General features: G+C 50.5%; 2 protein-coding genes across 2 annotated transcripts; both read right to left on the bottom strand.

Annotated features, from left to right (window-relative positions):
- Nucleotides 1-5,178, bottom strand: LOC141970470 (keratin, type I cytoskeletal 19-like). The gene is made up of 8 exons (XM_074927111.1): nucleotides 4,594-5,178; nucleotides 3,528-3,610; nucleotides 2,813-2,969; nucleotides 2,421-2,582; nucleotides 1,887-2,012; nucleotides 1,546-1,772; nucleotides 1,074-1,219; nucleotides 1-264 (listed from the first exon to the last, which is right to left on the bottom strand). Exons 1-8 carry the CDS (start codon nucleotides 5,176-5,178, stop codon nucleotides 239-241), a joined length of 1,512 nt encoding a protein of 503 aa, XP_074783212.1. The 3' UTR covers nucleotides 1-238.
- Nucleotides 5,179-12,354: 7,176 nt separating this feature from the next.
- Nucleotides 12,355-15,825, bottom strand: LOC141970080 (keratin, type I cytoskeletal 19-like). The gene is made up of 7 exons (XM_074926427.1): nucleotides 15,292-15,825; nucleotides 14,887-14,969; nucleotides 14,464-14,620; nucleotides 14,204-14,365; nucleotides 13,791-13,916; nucleotides 13,428-13,654; nucleotides 12,355-12,442 (listed from the first exon to the last, which is right to left on the bottom strand). The coding sequence occupies exons 1-7, from the start codon at nucleotides 15,823-15,825 to the stop codon at nucleotides 12,355-12,357; spliced, it is 1,377 nt and encodes a 458-aa protein (XP_074782528.1).
- Nucleotides 15,826-19,618: the final 3,793 nt, after the last annotated feature.

The following is a 19,618-nucleotide window of genomic DNA, read 5'->3' as shown; positions in this document are numbered from 1 at the left end:
CAGCAATAGTCATGGCGGTTGGGCACCCGCAGCAATACAGAGTAGAAAAAGCAAATAGCAAAATAAAGCAGAATGTGGCCCAACGCTCTGCTTAGCCCTCTGACACGTTGCTTAGCATTGCTGAGTAATACAAAAGAGCACGCTCCTCGCCCTTTGCGAGGGCACACAGTAAATATTGTCTTTCTTCATCCACGGCTCTGCTTCAGGGCTCTCTTGTTGGATATTCTCATTTCTCTGCTTAATCACAAATCCTTCTGCAAGGCACTGGAGAGATCAAAGGAAATATTACTTTGTTTATAGCAAAAATAGATTCTTTCCCACACTGTCATTCTATACACGTGATCATTTCGCGAGCCAATTCAATTAGAATTTCAGATAAATCGTGTCCCTTCCTGGAAAGGTCTGCCTGTCGCCTGCCGGTCGGGCAGATGGGACTCGTAGCCAGCTGGAGCGTGGTTTGCCCTTTTACATAAAAATGCCAAACGGTGGAAGCTGCAGACGTTGCACCAGCAGCAATCTGGGTGAGGGAACGGCATCGGGGTCCTTGCCAGAACAATGCCCCTGCTCACACTCATTCTCCTGGACCAACTGTCGCCATTTTTTATTTTTTTTTTTTTTTTTTGAGTTTGGCTGGAAGTTTCCCCTTGAAATTGTACTAGTAGTTTTCTGCCAGTATTCCCATGAATCCTGTGTGCTTTTTTTCTTTTTTTTTTTCTGGTTTCTGGGCACTCTGCTTTCTCCTACTCTTTCCTTTGCCCCAGATTCCTTGTCAGTCCTTTCTCCGTGTTCTCTGTGGCTTGCCTGCCTGCTGACTCTGTCCTTTTCCATTCCACCCCTCTTCCCCCTCCTCCATTTTTGCAGCTCTCATGCTTCCTGGGAGAGTCACAACCCCTGAAAGCCCTTGGGGGAGCCACTCCTCTGTGGCCTCCCATCATGTATCTCCCAGTAGCCTCACAATAAAACTTCCAAATAGCCCCTGTAAGCCACATGGGAAAGATCTTTGTTACTGCCTGGGCTTGTTGCATTAGGACAGAGAAGACTCTGGCAATCTTGCCGAGTGCTGCAGTCCTTACCTTGTATCTCCGCAGCTGCACAGGATGGCATCTGGGAAGACGAAGTGTACGTGTGGCTTGTTCTAATGATACCTCCTCCTCCTATTCCACTTGTTCTTGCAACTCCTCCTCCTAGCCCCGACGACTGACCAATTCCTCCTTGCTGACTATGGTGACAGGAAAATAACATTTTAGTGAAGAAAATGACAGATGAACTAAAACTACAGTTTTCCATTGTCCCTGCTGCTCTCAGTCTGTTTTCCTATTTGGCGGGAAATTGTCAGAAGGTCGCAGTGACCTTTCTTCTTGGGGCAATGGCTGGCACAGGGGGGGAAGCAGATTGTCACCGCTGACAGCCCGGCAGCCCGGAGAGGTCAATAAGGGTGGCAGAGCCGTGCCGTGCCGCCGCCTGTCGCTCACTCTGCTGTTACGTTAAAATACCCAGAACACAAGTATTTCCCTGAATCTTTTGGGGCGTCTCAAAGCCACTTACATGAGATCCTGCTGCCCGCCCTCCAGCAGGCAGCGGTACGTGTGGATCTCCTGCTCCAGGCGGCACTTGACGTCCAGCAGGATCTTGTACTCCTGATTCTGGCACTCCATCTCCGCCCGCAGGTCAGCCAGCTGCTGCTCCACGCACGTGATCTGGCTCTGGAGCTCAGCAAGGTGGTTGTTGTAGCGACACTCCGTCTCAGCCAGCGACGACTCCAGGTTGTCCCTCTGAGGAGTGACAGGTGGCACAATACAAATACAGGCGTGAGAAACGCTGCATTTAACTACGAATTCTTACATCAAAGCTCAGACAGCTGAGCTTTACGCCAGCTTACCACCCACCTGGCTGAGCTGGGCCTGGAGATCGATTTCCAGGGCTTGCAATTGGCGTCTCAGTTCGGTGACCTGGTTGTTGCACGTCTCTACCTCCTGACCGCTTGTAATAACCTCCCGATTCACCTCCTCAATCTGCAAAACGCCAATCCAGAATAAAGGTGTTCGGGGAATGTTTAATGTTAGCCAGATGAAGGAAGGAGCAAAGAAACTCGCAAAAAACATGAAATGGGAAAGGTTGGGGTGAACTGTCTCATCCTAATGGAGTGTAAAGGCTGCTCGTCATCCCTCTTGTTCTTCTAACAGTAGTGCCGTCCAGTTCTTCTCACTACTTACTGCTTTTTCTCACTACTTACTGCCTCAGGCCTCACTAACTTAGCCTCAGGCTTAGTTGACAAGGACGCAGAGTGGCCGTGCTGTCACTCAGTCAACTTAAACCAATGCTGAACGCTGTATGTTGTGTGGCTTTAACGTGGGATAAATCTCTGTGGAACCGATGCCTGGGTTAGCTGGGGAAGGTCAGCGCTGTGCAAATTCACTCACCTTGCACTCGTACCAATCCTCAACTTCTTTGCGGTTGCGTTCAATCAGCGTTTCATACTGGCACCTCATCTCCTCCAGGATCTTTCTGAGGTCTGGGCCAGGGCAGGCGTTGACCTCCACGCTCACATCTCCAGTCGATTGTTTCCTCAGACAGCTCATTTCCTGGAAAAGCCACCCAGATCGTGTCATTTTTTTCAAAAGAAGGAAAAAAAAACGAGGGAGCTGAGCTCCCCTGTAGGGATGAGCAGAGCCCCTCTCTGCCGCTGGACCCTCACAGCTCCAAGTTCACATTTATTGCCTCCATCAAGCACTGCCCCCACAGCCAGCACCCCAGGGCGAGGGGCCCTGCCTGAATTAACGCTTTTGGGGCTGGGGGCGAGGGCAGGACCCACCTCCTCGTGGTTCTTCTTCAGGCAGCAGAGCTCCTCCCGCAGCGACTCCAGCTGGGCCTCCAGGTCAGACCTGCAGAGCGTCAGCTGATCCAGGACCTGGCGTAAGCCGTTAATGTCAGCCTCCACGCTCTGGCGCAGGGCCAGCTCCGTCTCGTACCTGGCGGTGAGAAAGAAAGCAAGAAAGAGTAGTCGGTGTCTGACACCACCATTTGCTCTTTTTTTTTTTTTTTTTCATTTGGCCATCCATCTTTCTTACAGTATTTTCCTAACTAGCCCCACAGGACGCTAAGAACAGCGGTCTGAGGCTTGCTCGGACAAATCTGCTCTCAGTCTGCCTTCTGTGGAGCTTCCTCCCTGGGCGGAGGGGTCACTCACGGCCATCCTGCGCTCCAACAGGAGAAATCAAAAGCTTCCCCTTTGAAACTGAAGACAGACCAAGTCTGTCAGTGGCAGCTCAGGTGAAGCCCTGCTGCTCTCTGTCTGCAGGTCACTTCTGCTTTCGGAAGAACTCTGATCTCCACTCAAAACCATCTTGTTATCCCAAACTTTCCACCCTGGAACTGCCACTAATTAGAGCAGCTCCAAAGGTGATGGATGAAAGGGCTTTTCTGCCCGGCCTCCAGCCTGTCCTGGCCAGAGGATCCCGGGAGAGCTGAGAGCTCCGCGCCAGCCCTGCGAGCGGGGCCAGCACAAGGGCACAGCCGGGGCTACTCACTTCACTCGGAAGTCGTCGGCTGTCATCCTGCTGTTGTCGATGTTCAGGATGATCTTGTTGTTGTCTATGGTTGCGCAGACAATCTGGAAAAAGAAAACTCACTCCTCAAGTCTCTGCCCTGTATCCTCAGGCTCAAGGGTACCCCTTGACTGGTGCTACCAGACCTAACCTCCTTCTCTCTGGCTTTTTTTCTAAATATTGTGTAGCAGGCGTGGGGGAGTCGAGGCAAGCAGCAGTCGGAGGGTGTGTTCAGTGGAGTACGGTGAAGGCATTAAAACGATAAAATATGTGGTTCAGGTGCAGTCAGTCAGGGAGGTATAATTAGTGTCGTCCAGCACCTACCGCAACCCACTTCACCTTTTAAATACAAACCTTACTTTCACGGATAAGAGATTTAAAAGCTTTGTTTCGAGACTTAATTATAAGTCTGTCTCATTCTGTTTCCTGGATTCTTTTCACTTTATTCTTCTTTGTGCGTTGACATTCTAGAATTTTTGCCAAACACACTCTGCAAACGTTTTTAATTTTAAATTGCATACTCAAAATGTGCTATGGCAGTGCTCTCTTTGTTCTTATTTTTAATTAGATGTCCTGTATTTCACAATTCTGTATGAAAGAATAGACTTGTAAAAAAAAAAAAAAAAAAAAAAGGAAATAGCGTTTAACTGGAATTCTGCAAGACTGAGGACAGAATAATATAAATTCGAGGCAAATGAATGCAATCCATTATTTATTTCTCTTTTAGTTGCTTTCTTGGCATATATTGATTTAAACACCTTGGCACAAACCTAATTCAGAAAGACGACTGAGCCCACCCAGATATATTACATGCAGATCCCATTTTCCCCTTCAGATATATCCGATGAAGAACAGCAGTGGAAACAGTCCAAACACTCGAGGTTTTTACCTTTGAGCTCTGGGGCTTTCTACAGGCAGTTGCCTTAATGGCTGTTTACAAAAAGCATTTTACAACAGTGAAACGTTACTCTTGATAACTGCATTAAGTTGGGAACCAACACTGGGGGAGAAGCTTACAAGGGAGAAAGCCGCTGAGAAATGACGTTACCTGATTTTGAAGATCTTCTATTTCTTTATAATAGCAGCTGTAGTCCCGCGGCTCACAAAACGGGCCCTGCTTGGCATACCACTCCCTGATTCTGCACTCCAGGTCAGCATTTTCTTGTTCCAGGCACCTCACCTTGTCCAGGTAAGAAGCCAGGCGGTCGTTAAGGTTCTGCATGGTGACCTTTTCGTCACCAGAAAGAAGAATGCCATCACCAGCAAAACCACCTCCAACTACCCCTCCACCAAGACCAATACCAAGGCCACCTCCAATGCCACCGCCAAAGCGAGCGCTGCCACCGCTGAATCCAATGCCTGAGCATCCTCCGAGGACAGCGGCTCCTAAGCCACCTCCATAGTTCCCACCAACCAGACTGCCAGTGCTCAGTCCTCCTCCATAATTCACACCACCACAGTAGCTTCTACCCGAAAACCCTCGGCTACCACCTATCCCGCAAGTCGTGTATCGTCCCGAGGAGACCGAGGAGATCCGTGCTCCTCCACCACCACCACCGCCACCAATAACACAGCTGCCACCGCTGGTCCTTCCCCTGAGAGAGCCAGTTGTCTGCTTAATACTACAACTCATTGTGAGGACAGCTGCAGATCCAACCCAAAGCCCAAAGCAAGATGCACAGCTTGATACTGAATCAGACTGCAGGCTGGTTGTTGCCGCAGATCTCTATTTATACCTTCCAAAGGGGGTGTCACCTGTAGCGTGTTTCTTCTTCCCACGGGGCTGGCTAGTCTTGCTGTTTATGCCAAGAATAAATAGCCCATAGGCAGTTTCCCTCTAGAAATCCCAGTTCACAAGGAAGATACTTTACATGTCAGCAGCTTATTCCAAAAAGTAAAATAATGTTTTATGAGTCATCAGCTTTTTGTATGATGCAAACTTTACAACAAGTCAAGGAAAAAACGTTGCCCTCGATTATGTACAAAGAAGAAACATTGGTATTTATAACATCAAAGTGCCTTTTATCTTTTATTAATTTGTATTTATTTTATTCTTAGTCCAATAAACATTTCTTATATCACATGCTATGGTAGAGTATGTGGAACAAAAATGGGAAATTAACATAAATTCTCACTTTTGAAAAGTGTGAATAATAGTGACCGTGGTAGTGAAAAGACCAGGGATATGGCAGAGCAGATGTCTGTCACCTGGCACGGGGACAGACAGCAGGTCTAATACATGCTTGACTGTGAGATTTCTTAAATCACTGAGACAATTCCCCCGTGGGTTTGGTTCCCCTTTCGTGGCTTATTTGTCTTTGGTCATGCAAAGGCAAGAAGTCTGCTCACGGTCTGCAAAGATCGGGCCTGCTAAGAGGTGAAAGTCTTCTGTGTCCAGATGTTACACAGACTTGATGTAAGCCGAAGTGCATGAAGTACCTCTCTGTAGTTATTTTTCAATTACTTTAATTGCCGTCCATGCTGCCTCAATTTGTGGTGATCGTAGATAAAGAAAGAGATGACAGAAAAGGGAGTATCCATGGGCGATATATCCAGTTCCCTGGATGGCCTGAGAGGTGATCCCGCAGGTCTTTGCCATTACTAAGACTGTGCTGAGCACAGAATAAGGAGAAAAGCTTTCCATGTTTCTTAACTGAGTTTGTCAGAGCAGTAGCAGGCATTAGCCCAGCCTGGCTAGTGGTGGGAGCAGGATCTCCAAAACCAGACAAGCAACAGCCAGAGGAGCGTTCGGGGAACTGGCTCGGCCAGTGCAAGTCCCTCTCAGCAGACTCCTGTAACGAGAGGAGATTCTGCTCTCCAGGGGACGGAGCCTTCTGTTCCCTACAGCGTGGAATTTCCGAGCAACTCTTACTCACAAGTAACCTTTGACTCAAGCATGTCCGTATTTACAGGAGCAGTTGTGATAAATCCTCTTTGGCGCTGAGTGTGGCACCTGAGAGGGAGCCCTGAGAGCAGCCGTCACCTCCAGGAGGAAAGGCAGAGAGAACCTACGCTCGTACGCGCAGCCGCCTCTCACCTACTGCTGGGGAGCTGGGTGCCTTCTGTCACCATGGCAGGAGAGTGTCCCCAAGCATATATATAGATGTGATCGTCGCCTCACCAGCCTAAGTTAGGACTCCCCACTCTCCAGCGAGATAATTTATTTCTTTACTTAGATCAGAAATGATAAAAAGACGCCTACCCAAGGTTGGCAGCATCCTAGAATATTCATTATTCATATGGTGCAGTGGAATAACTTGCTCAAGGACAAAGCCGGAGTCTGTCAGAGCTCAGATGCCTGGCTAAGAGTGCAGTGCCTGAAATACAAGTCCATCCTGCCCCTGGAAACACGTCCCCCTGCTCCCCACACAGCCGAGACTCACGATAGTGAAGATCACGAGCAAAAAGGAGGACAGGGAGTAAATCTGACTTTCATCCGTCGTTTTGAGGAATATAATTGAAGACAGGGTGTGGCTGTGAGAGCCAACAGAAATTAATATGTCTGGATTGCTTGGAGCTTTGCTTCTGCTGTGTAGGTTTTCAGAAATTACCCAACAGCAATCTGCAGAGAGCAGCACTCCGGGCTGAGCTTGCCTGACTTTCCCTTTCAGAGTCTGTGGTTTAGGAGGAGACGTTGCAGATGTTGGACATTTCTCTACGGGTGGGCAAGGAGCACCTACACCTCCTTCTTTCAGCGATTACCTACTAGGAAGAAGGGATGAGTCTTGCTCCACAAACCAAACTGGTTTGCAGCGGTGTACGGCTGTTTACTATACGTCCTGGCAGGAAGGTCCTCAGGCTGCTCAGTCCCATTTTACCAGGGAAGATTAGAAACAGTCATGCAGTTCTTCCGAAGGACTTGTATTTGGGATTAGGGACATTCTTTGGAGCTTTACTGGGCTCGTGCCAGGACCCGGCACACGGGACTGGTGCAGCAAATGCATCCAAAAGCCAGTCCCTGCCCGAGCAGCCCTTAGAGCCGCCTGGGGGCTTGTCCCGCCTGTGCTGGCGGGGCCGCGGGCCCGTCCCCTCCAGGCACTGTGGCATTGCCCCGCTCCTCACCGCCGAGCCAGCCCTGGCTTCTGCTTTCTCTAGCTGTGAGCCACCATCTTGGTCCGAGACATCCATCAGTCCCCTTTTGTTCCCCGCTGAACTGATTTCTCTCCCTTCACTGTGGTCCCCTGTAGCCTGGGGGCAGAGCCTCGGCGCAGAACGCTGCATCGGAGAGGACTGTCCATGTCTAAGACATAAAAATGTCCCAGAAGGATTTACAACCTAAGTGTAAGACAGGAGGAGACAAATTATTTCATACAGGGGAAGTAAAGGAAGCAATGGGAGGCTGTTAGCCCGTGCGGCTAGCAGTGGGCTCAGCACGATGTCAGTGCAAACGCCGTTAGGTCTTGTGGGCTTTATGGCAAAGAAGGGAGATCTGAAAGTGGACAAAGAGGTAATAAGTGTAAATATTGACACACAGCGCTGGCAGCTCCGGAGGAGGCCGGGAGGTGTTACATTTTCCATCAACGCTGTGGGCTCTGGAGTTCAGTCCTGTGGGTGCTGCGACTGTCCCAGTGCAGAGTCTTTTTGCAGAACGCCAGCCCGTCTCCTCCCCGCTCTGCTCGCGTTTCTTATCAAAGTTGATAATGTTTTCTTGTGTCAACTACAAGAAGGGTGTGTCTGATTTGACAGAACTTTGCTTTCATAAGCATTGCTTCAGTGATGTTTGTGCAACCACGCTGGAGTATGATTTTATCTTGTCACTTGTAATTACCATTAATAATTTGCATAATGGCCATTAGGCATCACTTATTAAACATTTCTTTGATGTGATACTGAGCTGGCTCCAGACCTCATGCTCCCATCTTTCAAATGTAGACCGTGACTTTTTTCTGGCTAATGACTCATTGGTTTATACCACCATGTTTAGCAAAATTCCTGTAAGGCAAGTGAAATAATTATCACCGTGAGTTTGGTAACAGCGTGATCCTGGGTCTTAAATACGCCCCAGAGACCAAGGTGATTACTCTGTTTCAGTTGCTTTCTTGCTGACTGTTCACATCTTCAGACTCCCTCTGAACATCTGTGGCGATGAAGCAGAAGTTCAGCAGAACACGGAGGTGGACAGAATGAGATTTCTTCCTACTGAAGATCACAATCTTCCCCGATTCCCTTTGTGAGGGGTTTTCATTTCCTCCCAGCACCCACCAGACGATGACGGTGCAGCCAGATTTCCCAGCGTTTGCATCTCTGGGAGCGCTGCTCGTTATCTTGGGAAAGAAGAGGCCCAGAGAACTGGCATTAGGCCAGATGGGAAGAACATGCTGATGGGTGGACGACACTTCAGCCGTTTCCCTCCCGCACGGACGGCTGAGTGCAGGCGGAGGAGGAGCAGGCGCCAGCCTGGGGTCCCTGCTGGCAGGGCCGCGGGGTCAGAGCAGAACCTGCCAAGCAGAACGGGAGGATGCGGGTGCTGCCGGCACTCGGAGGCTGCTCAGGGGTTCGAGAGACACCAGCAGCCAGAGGCGTAGGCCAGCCAGAGCCTCCCCAGAGTGTCTTCTTTTTATCTTCGTTTCGTATTTGTACTAAAAAGTCTCTTCATTTCAATACACTCAATATATGGTTCATACTGGCAGTTTAAATTACTTTATTCAGTGTACTGAGATGAGAAATCTGCTTGATTATAGTTGTAATTTTCTCTGTAATTCTTTATAAATACTGCACAAGCCTGTAGAGAAAAATACAAACCCCACAGATGATAGTTACTATGGGTGCGAGTGAGACTGTACCTGCCTGCTTACTTTATAAAGTAGACTTTTATAGAGGAATTATAGTTTATACATCACACCAGAATGTGGCCTGCTATTAAAAATGCAGAGTGCCTGTCATCAGGTGTAATTGCTTGTGCAGTGCGGCCCGGTCCTTAACTCGGGGCTGATTTCCAGCACTGGCCATTTGCAAAACTAGCTGCTTGCTTTCTGTTTCTCCACTGATGTCTTAAACCTCTGGTATGTTCACTCCTCGGGGGGGTTTCTGGTGGTGGTGTGGTTCCCAAGTGTCTGCTCTCTGTAAGACAGAGATCCCTGCTGGACTAACCCTGGGCCTCCCGTCCGCAGCCGGGGGGGTGACGCCGAGAGCTGCCCCCCAGCCCAAGCGCCGACACGACTCCCCCTCTCCGCTCTGCGCTCCCGTCCTTGCTCTTTTTATCCTCAGATTTCTCTCCCAGTCTTTCACCTTCAGCCTAAGTCTGAACCTTCAGTCTCAGTTGTGTCTGTGTGAGGTCCTTTGCAAGATTTGTACATTAAGAGAGAAGAACGAGCCCTTCGGAGCCGCCCCCCGCGTGGGGCAGCCGTTTGCCCACAGTCACTGTCCTGGGTCTCTTCTTGTCCTGCGTCCTCTGCATTTCATTTCTCTTCTCCTCCCCATCTCTTCCTGCGCTCTTTCCACTGTCAGCATTTCCCATCACTGTCCAGGGTATAAACTCACTGGGCAGGGAAGGCACCTTTTCATTTCTGCAGAGCATTTAATGCGGCGACCGTAGGGTGCTGTGCGAACACCGAGGCAGGTCAAATAGCACTGAGATGCACAGTGTGGGCAGTGCTGCAGGAGCGGCAGATACAGAACTTAGCAGAGAAAGTATTTAACGCAAAGCCTTGTGCAGAAGCTCATTAGAGCAATTACCCTCACAGGGATAACGAGAGTCTGTTACTGGGCCAGAGAGCGGGGAGAGGCCACCGCCCCGGCTGGGGCCTGGGACCTGGGAGCACGAGAGGTGGCACCCGAGCAGAGGTTTCTGCAGAGCAAAGACCCCAAGCACGAAACAAAAGCCCCGGCTTTGCGGTGGATTTTGCCGAGAGAACAGCTGGCTGTGGTCAAGCTTTGGCTTCCTCCATGTCGTCAACCCCGAAACATCTGGGCTGTTTCTTTAGACACCGACACTAATTCACACTCGTGTCCCCTGAAGTCTTCTTGTTAGAAGCCTTCATTAGCCCTCCGTACAAAGTTCGTTGTCAAACCCCATCCAGTATTTCATTGCGGAAAGGGGCTAAGGAGGAGCAGGGCTTGGAAACACCCCCGGCAGCCCGGCTGACACGAGGCTTAGACACTGCTGCTGCGGAGAGGGGACAGGCTGGCTCTTGAGTCGCCACCTGCACAAGCAGCAAAATGCAGCGGTGTTCCTCAGTGTGTTTGTAATTCCTTTCACTGCGGTAATAAAAATACCAGCACTTTTTATTTTCTGGCTGTTTATTGTGTCTTACTTTTAAAAAAATTCTCTCCCACATATTAATTTGTCTCACCCTTTTATCTTCCCACATGTTGCCAGCTGGTTCTTCCCGTTTGCCCTTTTTTTTTTTTTTTTTTTTTTTAAAGCCATTTAGAGGTTCTTTATTTAGCATTTTCTCTGCGAATTGTTTTCTTCCACCAAAAGGGTGTGTCAAGTCCAGCAGAGCTCTGCTTTCAAAATTACTACTTCAGTGTTATTTGGGAAAACTTGTTGTTCTTGATTTTATGTCGTTACTGCACATTCATAATAACTCAGTGCTGTGTATTATGTTATATTAGCACACACCTAGTTTAATGAAAAGTGAATTTTTGCTCAGCAGTCTCTTTCAGTAGAAGACTGTCAGTCAGGCTGCCTTGAAATTCCTTCCCTGCCCTCTCTCCAGCCTCCCTCAATGTTTCGTTCTCGTCACCTTCTACTTCATGTCTTAGCTTATGCTTCCTGCTCGGGTAGCCAACGTCCCTTTCCGCAGCATCAGCCGGTCCCTCTCCTCCATCCTGCTGTGGCTGCTCCTCCATCACCGTCCTGCAGCCACTGAATTCCAGAGGAGCAGGGCACCACATGGGAACATTGCTTTTTTTTTTCTTTTTGTTATGATTCCTTTGTGGGTATAGATCAAAGGTGGATTCCTAACCAAAGGTGTGTGATAAATATAACTATCTGCCGAACAATTTTTTTTAATACTTGTATATTAAGTTATTAATTTACTTGTAGAAATTATTTCTCAGGTTCAAGGCTGTGTCAGTAGTAGCAAAGTTTTATTAGCGACAAGCTTTGGTAGTTGTTAGACAACTGACCGCAGAACAGAGTAGCCGGAGTGGAGACCAGTGATTAGCTCAAAGCAGCCCCGCAGGGTGAGCCAGCAGGCAGCGCGGGTGGCGGGAAGGTTCTGCAAAGTCCCTTCTGACTGTGCTATAAGCAGAGCTGAGAACTGTCAGGGTATTTTTGCCTTGCTTTTTCCAAAGGGTTTGTTCTCCGAGAGCGCTCCGCAGGGGATGTGCAGGGCGGGTGGCAGGACGCTCTCTTGTCTGTGGTGACCTGCCAAGGGAGAGCAGAAGCGTTGCCTTGTGGGGGGTTCCCTTACAGCCCCCGTGCTCTTGTACTGATCTTTCTTTTCCCGCTTCTCCCTGCCTTGCTTCATTTTATTTATCTGTTGAAAGACTGGTGACTGACCGATCCTCATTTTCATATTGTGCTGAAAGTCTTATTTAAACACGTTTACTACTAGTAAACCCCGAGTCAAACATATTTTCTGTGCATAAATTTACAAACGCCCCGTAGCTGCATCCCTTGCCACGACTTTCTACCACAGCTTGATTCATCCCCGTGCTCCACCACCGACAGTCGCAGCCGCGATCCTGCCCCTCTCCAGAAAAAAACTGTCTCCAGCCCCTCGTTACCGCCCTGAAAAGCCCGGCCATCTTCCCCCCTCCTCTTCCCCAGGTGCGCAGCGGGACTAAAACAGAACTCGGAGTCACCGTCCAGGGCCCCCGAGGACACCTCACCTTCCCCGTGCCCACGCGGCGGACGGGTCTAGGGCAGGCAGGGCTGGCACAGGCCGGCCTTCAGCCCGCCGCCTCGTCCAGCTGACGCTGCCGGGACGCCTCTTCCCAAGGGCCCTCTGCGGAAAGGAGACAGCTCTGGTAACCAAAGCCCCACATCCCCCCCGAGATCCGCCCGGCCCCTGGGGCTGCTGTAGCCTTGGCCTTGGCTCTGTGTCTTCAGTCCCTGTTGGCCACTTCCCCTTTGAACCCTGAGGGTCATTAAGAGCAGATTAATTAGCACATCCTCCCTGCCGCCTGTCTGTTGACAGCAATTGCTTTTGCATCTTGACACAGTCAGGATCACCAGGGGCTCTCAGACAGGCTCTGGCAGTGTCATTTCATCCATTGCAACTGGCATTTTGGAACAAGAACTGATTTTTCATGTAACTAATTTAGGACTGGAGAGTCCAGGAGAGCCGACCTCGGGGCACCGCCATTAAAATACCTCGTTTCCAAACTGATGGAGCAGGTGGGTGCTCCGGCTGGTTATGCGTGTATGCAGCCATTTATGAGATTAGCAGCATGCCTCACCGTTTCAAAATCTCAGGCACTGGGAGGCAGGGAAGAGCCAACTGCTTTACATACAAATTAAATTCCCCAAACTTTAATTAAATTGTTGTGCGAAACTGAAAATGTTTAGATAATTTATTGTTTCGGTTAATTTAACTGCCAGTCCCTAATCCTGTCTAGCTGTGGCAAAGCCAATAAAACTCAGTTACATGCCAGTGTGCATAAAAGGCCTTGCCCAGCTCCCAGTGAAAACCAGCCTGGAAGGAGCCGCGATGCTGCGCCCTGCCCCGACGCCTGGGGCTGCTCGGGGGCCTCTCCCGGCCGCCCTCGCTGGCCCAGCACGGGGACGGGCTCTGGCTCCCACTCTGGACGTAGAGCAGAGCCAAAGCCTCACACGCCTCCTGGTCTGCTAACAGGCCCTGTCTGGTAACAGGTCACTACTGGTTCCTCACCACAGCGCTGCTTTCGCCGCTGGTACCACGAATTTTCATACCCCTGTAAGTCAAAGCAAAGAGATTTTACTGTGCCCGGCTCTGTCTGTGGGCTGCGTACATGATGTCGTGCTGCCCGCCCTCCAGCAGGCAGTGGTAGGTCTGGATCTCCTGCTCCAGGCGGCACTTGACGTCCAGGAGGGTCTTGTATTCCTGGTTCTGGCACTCCATTTCTGCCCGGATTTCCGCCAGCCGCTGCTCCACGCAGGAGATCTGATTCTGCAGCTCAGCCAGGTATTTGTTGTAGCGACATTCGGTTTCCGCCAAAGAGGATTCCAGGTTTTCTTTCTGAGAATGGAAACACCACAAAGGTACCTGGGGGTGCCGCAGGCTCAGCCTGGCTGGGTGCAGGCGCGACCCTGGCGGTGCAGCTTTCTAGAGAGAGCAGGGGGGCGGAGGCGTGAGCCGCAGTGGCATCACCTACCATGGTGAGCTGGGCTTGGACGTTGATTTCCAGGGCCTGCAGCTGACGTCTCAGCTCAGTGACCTGTTTGTTGCTTGACTCGATCTCCTGGCTGCTCGTGATGACCTCCAGATTCACCTCCTCCACCTGCAACGTTAGAAAAGAGCAGCCCTTCCCTCACCCCGCCACAGCATCTCCTGTGCAAGGCCACCACCACGCTGCTTGTGCACGCCCCGCAGAGCACCCGAGTGTTCCCAAATCCGAACCCCCCCGTTTATTCCACTGTAACACCACGCGGAGACCCCTCTGCCGTGAAGAAGAGCACTGAAACTGGGCAGTACGGTGCGGTGCTGGGCAAATCGTGACACCATTGCTGATGTTGAGACATCTCTCCTTTCCCCTTCTCCCCCAAGAGGCAGGGCAGGGCACGGTACCTTGCAGGCGTACCACTGCTCAGTCTCTTTGCGGTTGCGCTCCATCAGCGCTTCGTACTGGCACCGCAGATCCTCCAGGATCTTCCGCAGGTCTGGGCCGGGGCAGGCGTTGACCTCCACGTTCACATCTCCGGTCGCCTGTTTCCTCAGACAGCTCATTTCCTGTGGGGAATACGTGCACCGTATCAGTAATACTGACACCGGGGGGCACTTCCCTTCTTCCTTCATCTCCATTCTCTCGGAGTAAGGGGCGATCTAACCTCCTCGTGGTTCGTCTTGAGGCAACACATCTCTTCGGTGAGAGCCTCACACTGCAGCTGCAGGTCGGTCTTGCAGCTGGCCAGCTGGTCCAGGACGGGCCGTAAGTTGCAAATATCTGCATCCACGTTTTGCCGGAGACCACATTCAGTCTCGTACCTTAAGCCGCAGGCAACAAAGAAAGGTCAGCGTGGCAGTAAGCCATGGCAGCATCCTTGAGTTGAGTTTGGGGAGGAAAAAATTTAGGATCAAATTCTTCTTTCGCTTCAGGCATGCAACACTATGAACATTGTCAGCGGCACCCACGCCCTTCCCAGAGATCTGCATCTGAACACGGCAGCGCGACAAGCCGAGGGTCGGGGCTTCCCCGTCAGCCCCGTCCGCGGGCAGCGTGAACCCTCAGGCCACCACAGGACCCTACTCACTTCACGCGGAAGTCGTCAGCAGTCATCCTGTTGTTGTCAATATTCAGAAGGATTTTGTTCGTCTCCATGGCTGCACACAGGATCTGGAAGACAAAATGCAGGAGAGAGATTGGGCCTGTGGCTTCCTCTGGCTACGGACGGCTCTGGAGGAAACACACGGGGTGGTGCAGCCCACTTATTTTATAATGATTCCATATTTTGGGATTATTAATGGGTTAGATGGCGTTGCAGCGGGGAAACCCGTGTGCCAGCTTGGGTTGTGTCAACCCAATGCAGTGTCCTCCTCCCTCCACCCCCCGCTTCACCCGCAGGGACACAGCTCTTGCCTCTGCATTTGACACGGGCCTATTCACATGTGAAAGCAAAGCCCAAAGAAATATTAGGATTTTCTTGACAATGACTTACCTGGTTTTGAAGGTCTTCGATCTCCTTATGGAAGCAGCTGTAGTCCCGTGGTTCGCAGCTGGGCCCTACCTTGGCGTACCACTCCCTGATCTTGCACTCGAGGTCGGCGTTGTCTCCCTCCAGCAACCGCACCTTGTCCAGGTAAGAGGCCAAGCGGTCGTTGAGGTTCTGCATCGTCGCCTTTTCGTTGTTAGCGAATAAAATCCCATCACTGCAACCAGCGCTGGCCCGGCTGAACCCGCCACCGACGCCTCGCGTGCAGATGCCTCCACCGCTGAATCCAAGGGCAGAACAAGCCCTCTGGGGAGCTCCAAAGCTCCCACCAGTAGCGCTGCCGGCGCTCAGCTGCTTCCCGAGTAATCCCTCGCTTAAACTGCCGCCAGAAAAATTGCCAACCACGGCACCAAAGTCATAGGCAGTGTGTCTTCCCGAGGAGGCGGAGGAGACCTTCCTTCCACTGCCAGCTGCAGAGCTGCCCGCGCTGCTCCTGCCTTGGGAGCAGGTGGGAAGGACCTGCCTGACGGCACAGCTCATGGTGCGGGCGCGAGGATCCAGCCGGGAGCCCAGGGCAAGCTGCTCGGGTGGTGGCGGAGCCGACTGTGATCCCTCTGTCCCCATGCTCCTCTATTTATACCATTCCTCGTGGATGTTGCCACTGGAGAAGGGCTGTTTATTCTTCCTCCTTGTGACCTGGCTAGTACTATATTTTCTTTTTCAGCCGGAAGTATTTCCCCAAAGGCATTTGTCTCCAGAAATCCCACAACAGAAAGATGCTTTGGTTAACAGAAGCGTGTTTCAAAACTACATCAAAAATGTTACTTCCTGAATCATCAGGTCTGACTTGTGATGACAACTAAACAACAGTGACACAAAAAACGACGATACCCGAGAGTGCCCGGGGAATGAAACATCAGAGCAATTATCCATCCCTGACGTGGGCGAGTCTACCCGGAAAGCAAAAGCTGTGGGAAAGTCGTCCTATCTGACGGAGCCTGTTCGACCCCTTTGGGACCGGGAGCGAGGGTGCCCCCTCATTCAGCCGCCCTGCGGCCGCGGGGCCAGGGCCAGGACACCCCCCGGGGCCGTGCTGCCTCTGCAGGCGCAGGCAGGGGGGCTCCGTCCCCTTCTGCCGGGCCAACAGTCGGGGCAGAACCTGCCGGGTCGTTGGCCCTCGAAATGCTCTGCTCTGGGAGAGCCCCGCTCGATCTTCCCACTGATATTTGTTACTGCTCGTTCTCCTGCATGCACCAAAACATCCCCTTACAGAGGGGAGAACTCCCGGTATTTGTTTTGCTGCTTTCAAGGGTAGACAAAATATTCAAATATTTATCCAAAATAAAAGAGACTAGGCTATTTCCTGAGCAACCAATGTTGCAGTTAACTGTGAATATTCACTGTCAAGAGAGGACAGCCACGCAAAAAGATTTGTAAAGCAGTAACACTGCGAATTTCAGAAGCAGCCTGATGCTGTATAGGTCTGACCCAGTTCCAACCAGCACCGTGGAAGTTCTCCAAGTCTAGTCCGGGGGAAATGTGTTAAATTTAGAAAGTGCACTTTATTTGAAGAATGATGTTAAACCTATTCTTTAGTCTTGAAATTCTGAACTGAGGGAGAAGGGAAATAATTAAAATGTTTTGTCGTCTGAATCTTTCATTTTATTAACAGTGTTAACGCAGCCATGCTAATATTGGCCGACTTCCACCCGCGTGTCGTCCAGCAGCGGCTCTGGCAGCCAGGTCGCCCGGACACATCACTTCAAGGGCGCGTCAGGTGCAGCCTGGTTCAGAAATATTGCTTATGCCATTTGGGAAAGTTCATTAGCCTCGATTTTATCTTGGCACTGCAAACCTGGAACACCTTACATGTGGTGTGGATTCTGTGCGTGTCCATCCTTCGTTCCGTCCGTAATTAGTGGTGCCAGGGCACGCCCCAGCGCTGGCGAGGTCCTGGCTGGAGGCTGTGGCACGGGCAGGACCCGGCGCCTCTGCCACGGAGCAGCTTGTGCTGGGGCAGGAGCAGAACTGCTCACACGCTGTCTGGCTTCCGTGGAAAAATTGTGAAATTAATGCTGAGCTAACATTTAATCTCACTTAATTGAGAAATTCATTTTTCAATGGGAAAGATTCAAACCTCAATGAGTGGGGGGCTTTTTAAATTATTGAGAACTAAGGAGAATTGTCCACTTTTCTTTCTTACTTTTGACCTTCAGACCTTGCCGTAGGTGTCTGTAGCCCAAGGTGATTAGAATTCCTACAGCTTTTTAAAATAAATAATAATTTCACTCTTGATTTTATTGGATTTGTGTGTTCTTCGTGGTAGTTTTTTTTTCCTTTCAAAAATTTAAAACTTTTATTAAAACCAGCTCTTGCTTTTACACCACAGCATATCTCAAGACATGCCAGCAGTTGCAGTCCTCATTTTATTAAAAGAGATTTTCATATTTTTATGAGGAGATCTGTTAATGACAGTATCTACATGGATAATGGAAGGCTCTTTCCAGAATTAACTTTTACTGACTTCCAGACTGGAGCCTACAGACGGAAATTTGCTCACCACAGCCTTGTAGCCAGCCATGGGCAATGCCTCTGATGAGCCAGCCTCGGTTGGCTTGGGAGCCCCTTGCAGGCAACGCTGTGCCCCAAGGGAGGAAGAGGAGGAGAGAAGTGATGGCTTATGAGGGTTTCCCAGCGGGCATTTCAGAAACAGCAGTGCAGGCCTGACAAGGAAAAATTATTACTTCAAGTAACAAATGAGCAGAAAAGCCTCCTCCAGGCAAAGGTGCTGTTCCTATTTAGTGAGCTTTGTGAAAAATAGAAAGAAAGGAATTATGCTTCAACTTTACATTTGGGTCTTGTGCTGTGCTTCATCGGGGAGAGCAGGGTGGCGGCAGGGGACGGGCACTGCAGCGTTATTCCCAAGGGTCGTTCTGCACAGAATTGTCAGATTCCAAAGGGCAATGGAAACAGGAAAGAAAGATTAGATTTCCCCCGAGGGAAGTCCTTTGGTAGTCTTGGGATAGTTTAAGGCTTAAGACTATTTCTTAAGCTAATGCTTGTGAAGTACGGAAAGTATAATGTGCCCCCAAGAAGGAGAGCCAGCATTTCACGCTCCTGCAGACGTTCCCTCAGACACTAGAGCTGGTTTATGTCCGAGACCTTCCCCGGAGACTCGGTGACTCAGGCGCGACACCAAACCCTGAGTCCCTGGCGGTGCCCAAGCTGCTGCCCGTCACCCTGCGCGGCTGCCGGCCCAAGCCTGGGTTTGGGCTGGAAGTAGCCACCAGAGTGCCGGGGCGGAGGAGGCGGGAGCCTGGCGCTGCCGGGGGGTCCCTGTGTCCCACCAGCTCCACGGGGCCGGCCACGGGCTGCCGGAGCCGTCGGGCCCCAGGAGAGAACTGCAGGCAGCCCTAGGTCCTGTCTGCTCGCTGTCGGCTGAATTTCAGTCTTTCACCTACGGAAAACTCTTGTGTTTGCTATTTACGACGTATTTGCTTATCTGGCTATTGGTGTCACTGTCATTCCACCTTTTTTCTGCCTGTTATTGGCTGTTCCGAACCTGATCTCCATCTCGCTGACGACACCAGAGGCTCCAGGGTGCTGATCCCAGCTTTGCAAATCACTCAAGGCAAATCGTTCAGCTTCTTCAAGTCTCAGTTTCATGCTTTGTAGGATAAAAACAATAATAACAGCAATCCTCCTTCTCCGGGGCATGGTAAAAACAACCGTCTGATGCGAACATGGAGCTTTAAAGATGAGAAACATGATGCTCATTTTAAGCATCATTCATTGTAAGTGTTCTTGCTGTTAGGTATTCGGTCTGACACTGCACATCCCACATATTTCTCCCTCTGTCTCAGCTGACGCAATAACTTTCAAGGATGTTCTTGGTGTTCCTTTTCTGTTCTGTTGTTCACTGAGGTTTCACCATTATTCGCTGAGGATTTGCTTCCGTAACTCTTCCCTGAATCCTAGCCAGGCTTCTCTTGTCGTGCTTGCATCTCGCAGAAAATTCAAAAAATGCTCTCCAAAACCAGGGTTTGTCCATCTCCTGGATGTGGTTATTTGTCCGTGTTTCACACAGACGAACTGTGTGGAGCAGAGTAATAACAGAAGATAAAGGTATTTTTCCTCCTCAGAGGACTGTGAGGTAACGCGGTGATACTCCTGAGCTGGGACTTCCCTCTTGTTTGTGCTAATAGGGCTGTGCAGAGCCAAATGCAGAATTTAAGCCTTTTTCATTGATGCAAATGTATGTTGGTGAATAAGGGAAACTCCCGATAAGATCCTCCCAGGGGAACTGAATCAGCTGATGACAAACCTGGGCTTT

This window comes from Athene noctua, chromosome 25 (assembly GCF_965140245.1).
Source record: "Athene noctua chromosome 25, bAthNoc1.hap1.1, whole genome shotgun sequence".
Classification (NCBI taxonomy): Eukaryota; Metazoa; Chordata; class Aves; order Strigiformes; family Strigidae; genus Athene; species Athene noctua.
This window is presented reverse-complemented; position numbering and strand designations above follow the sequence as displayed.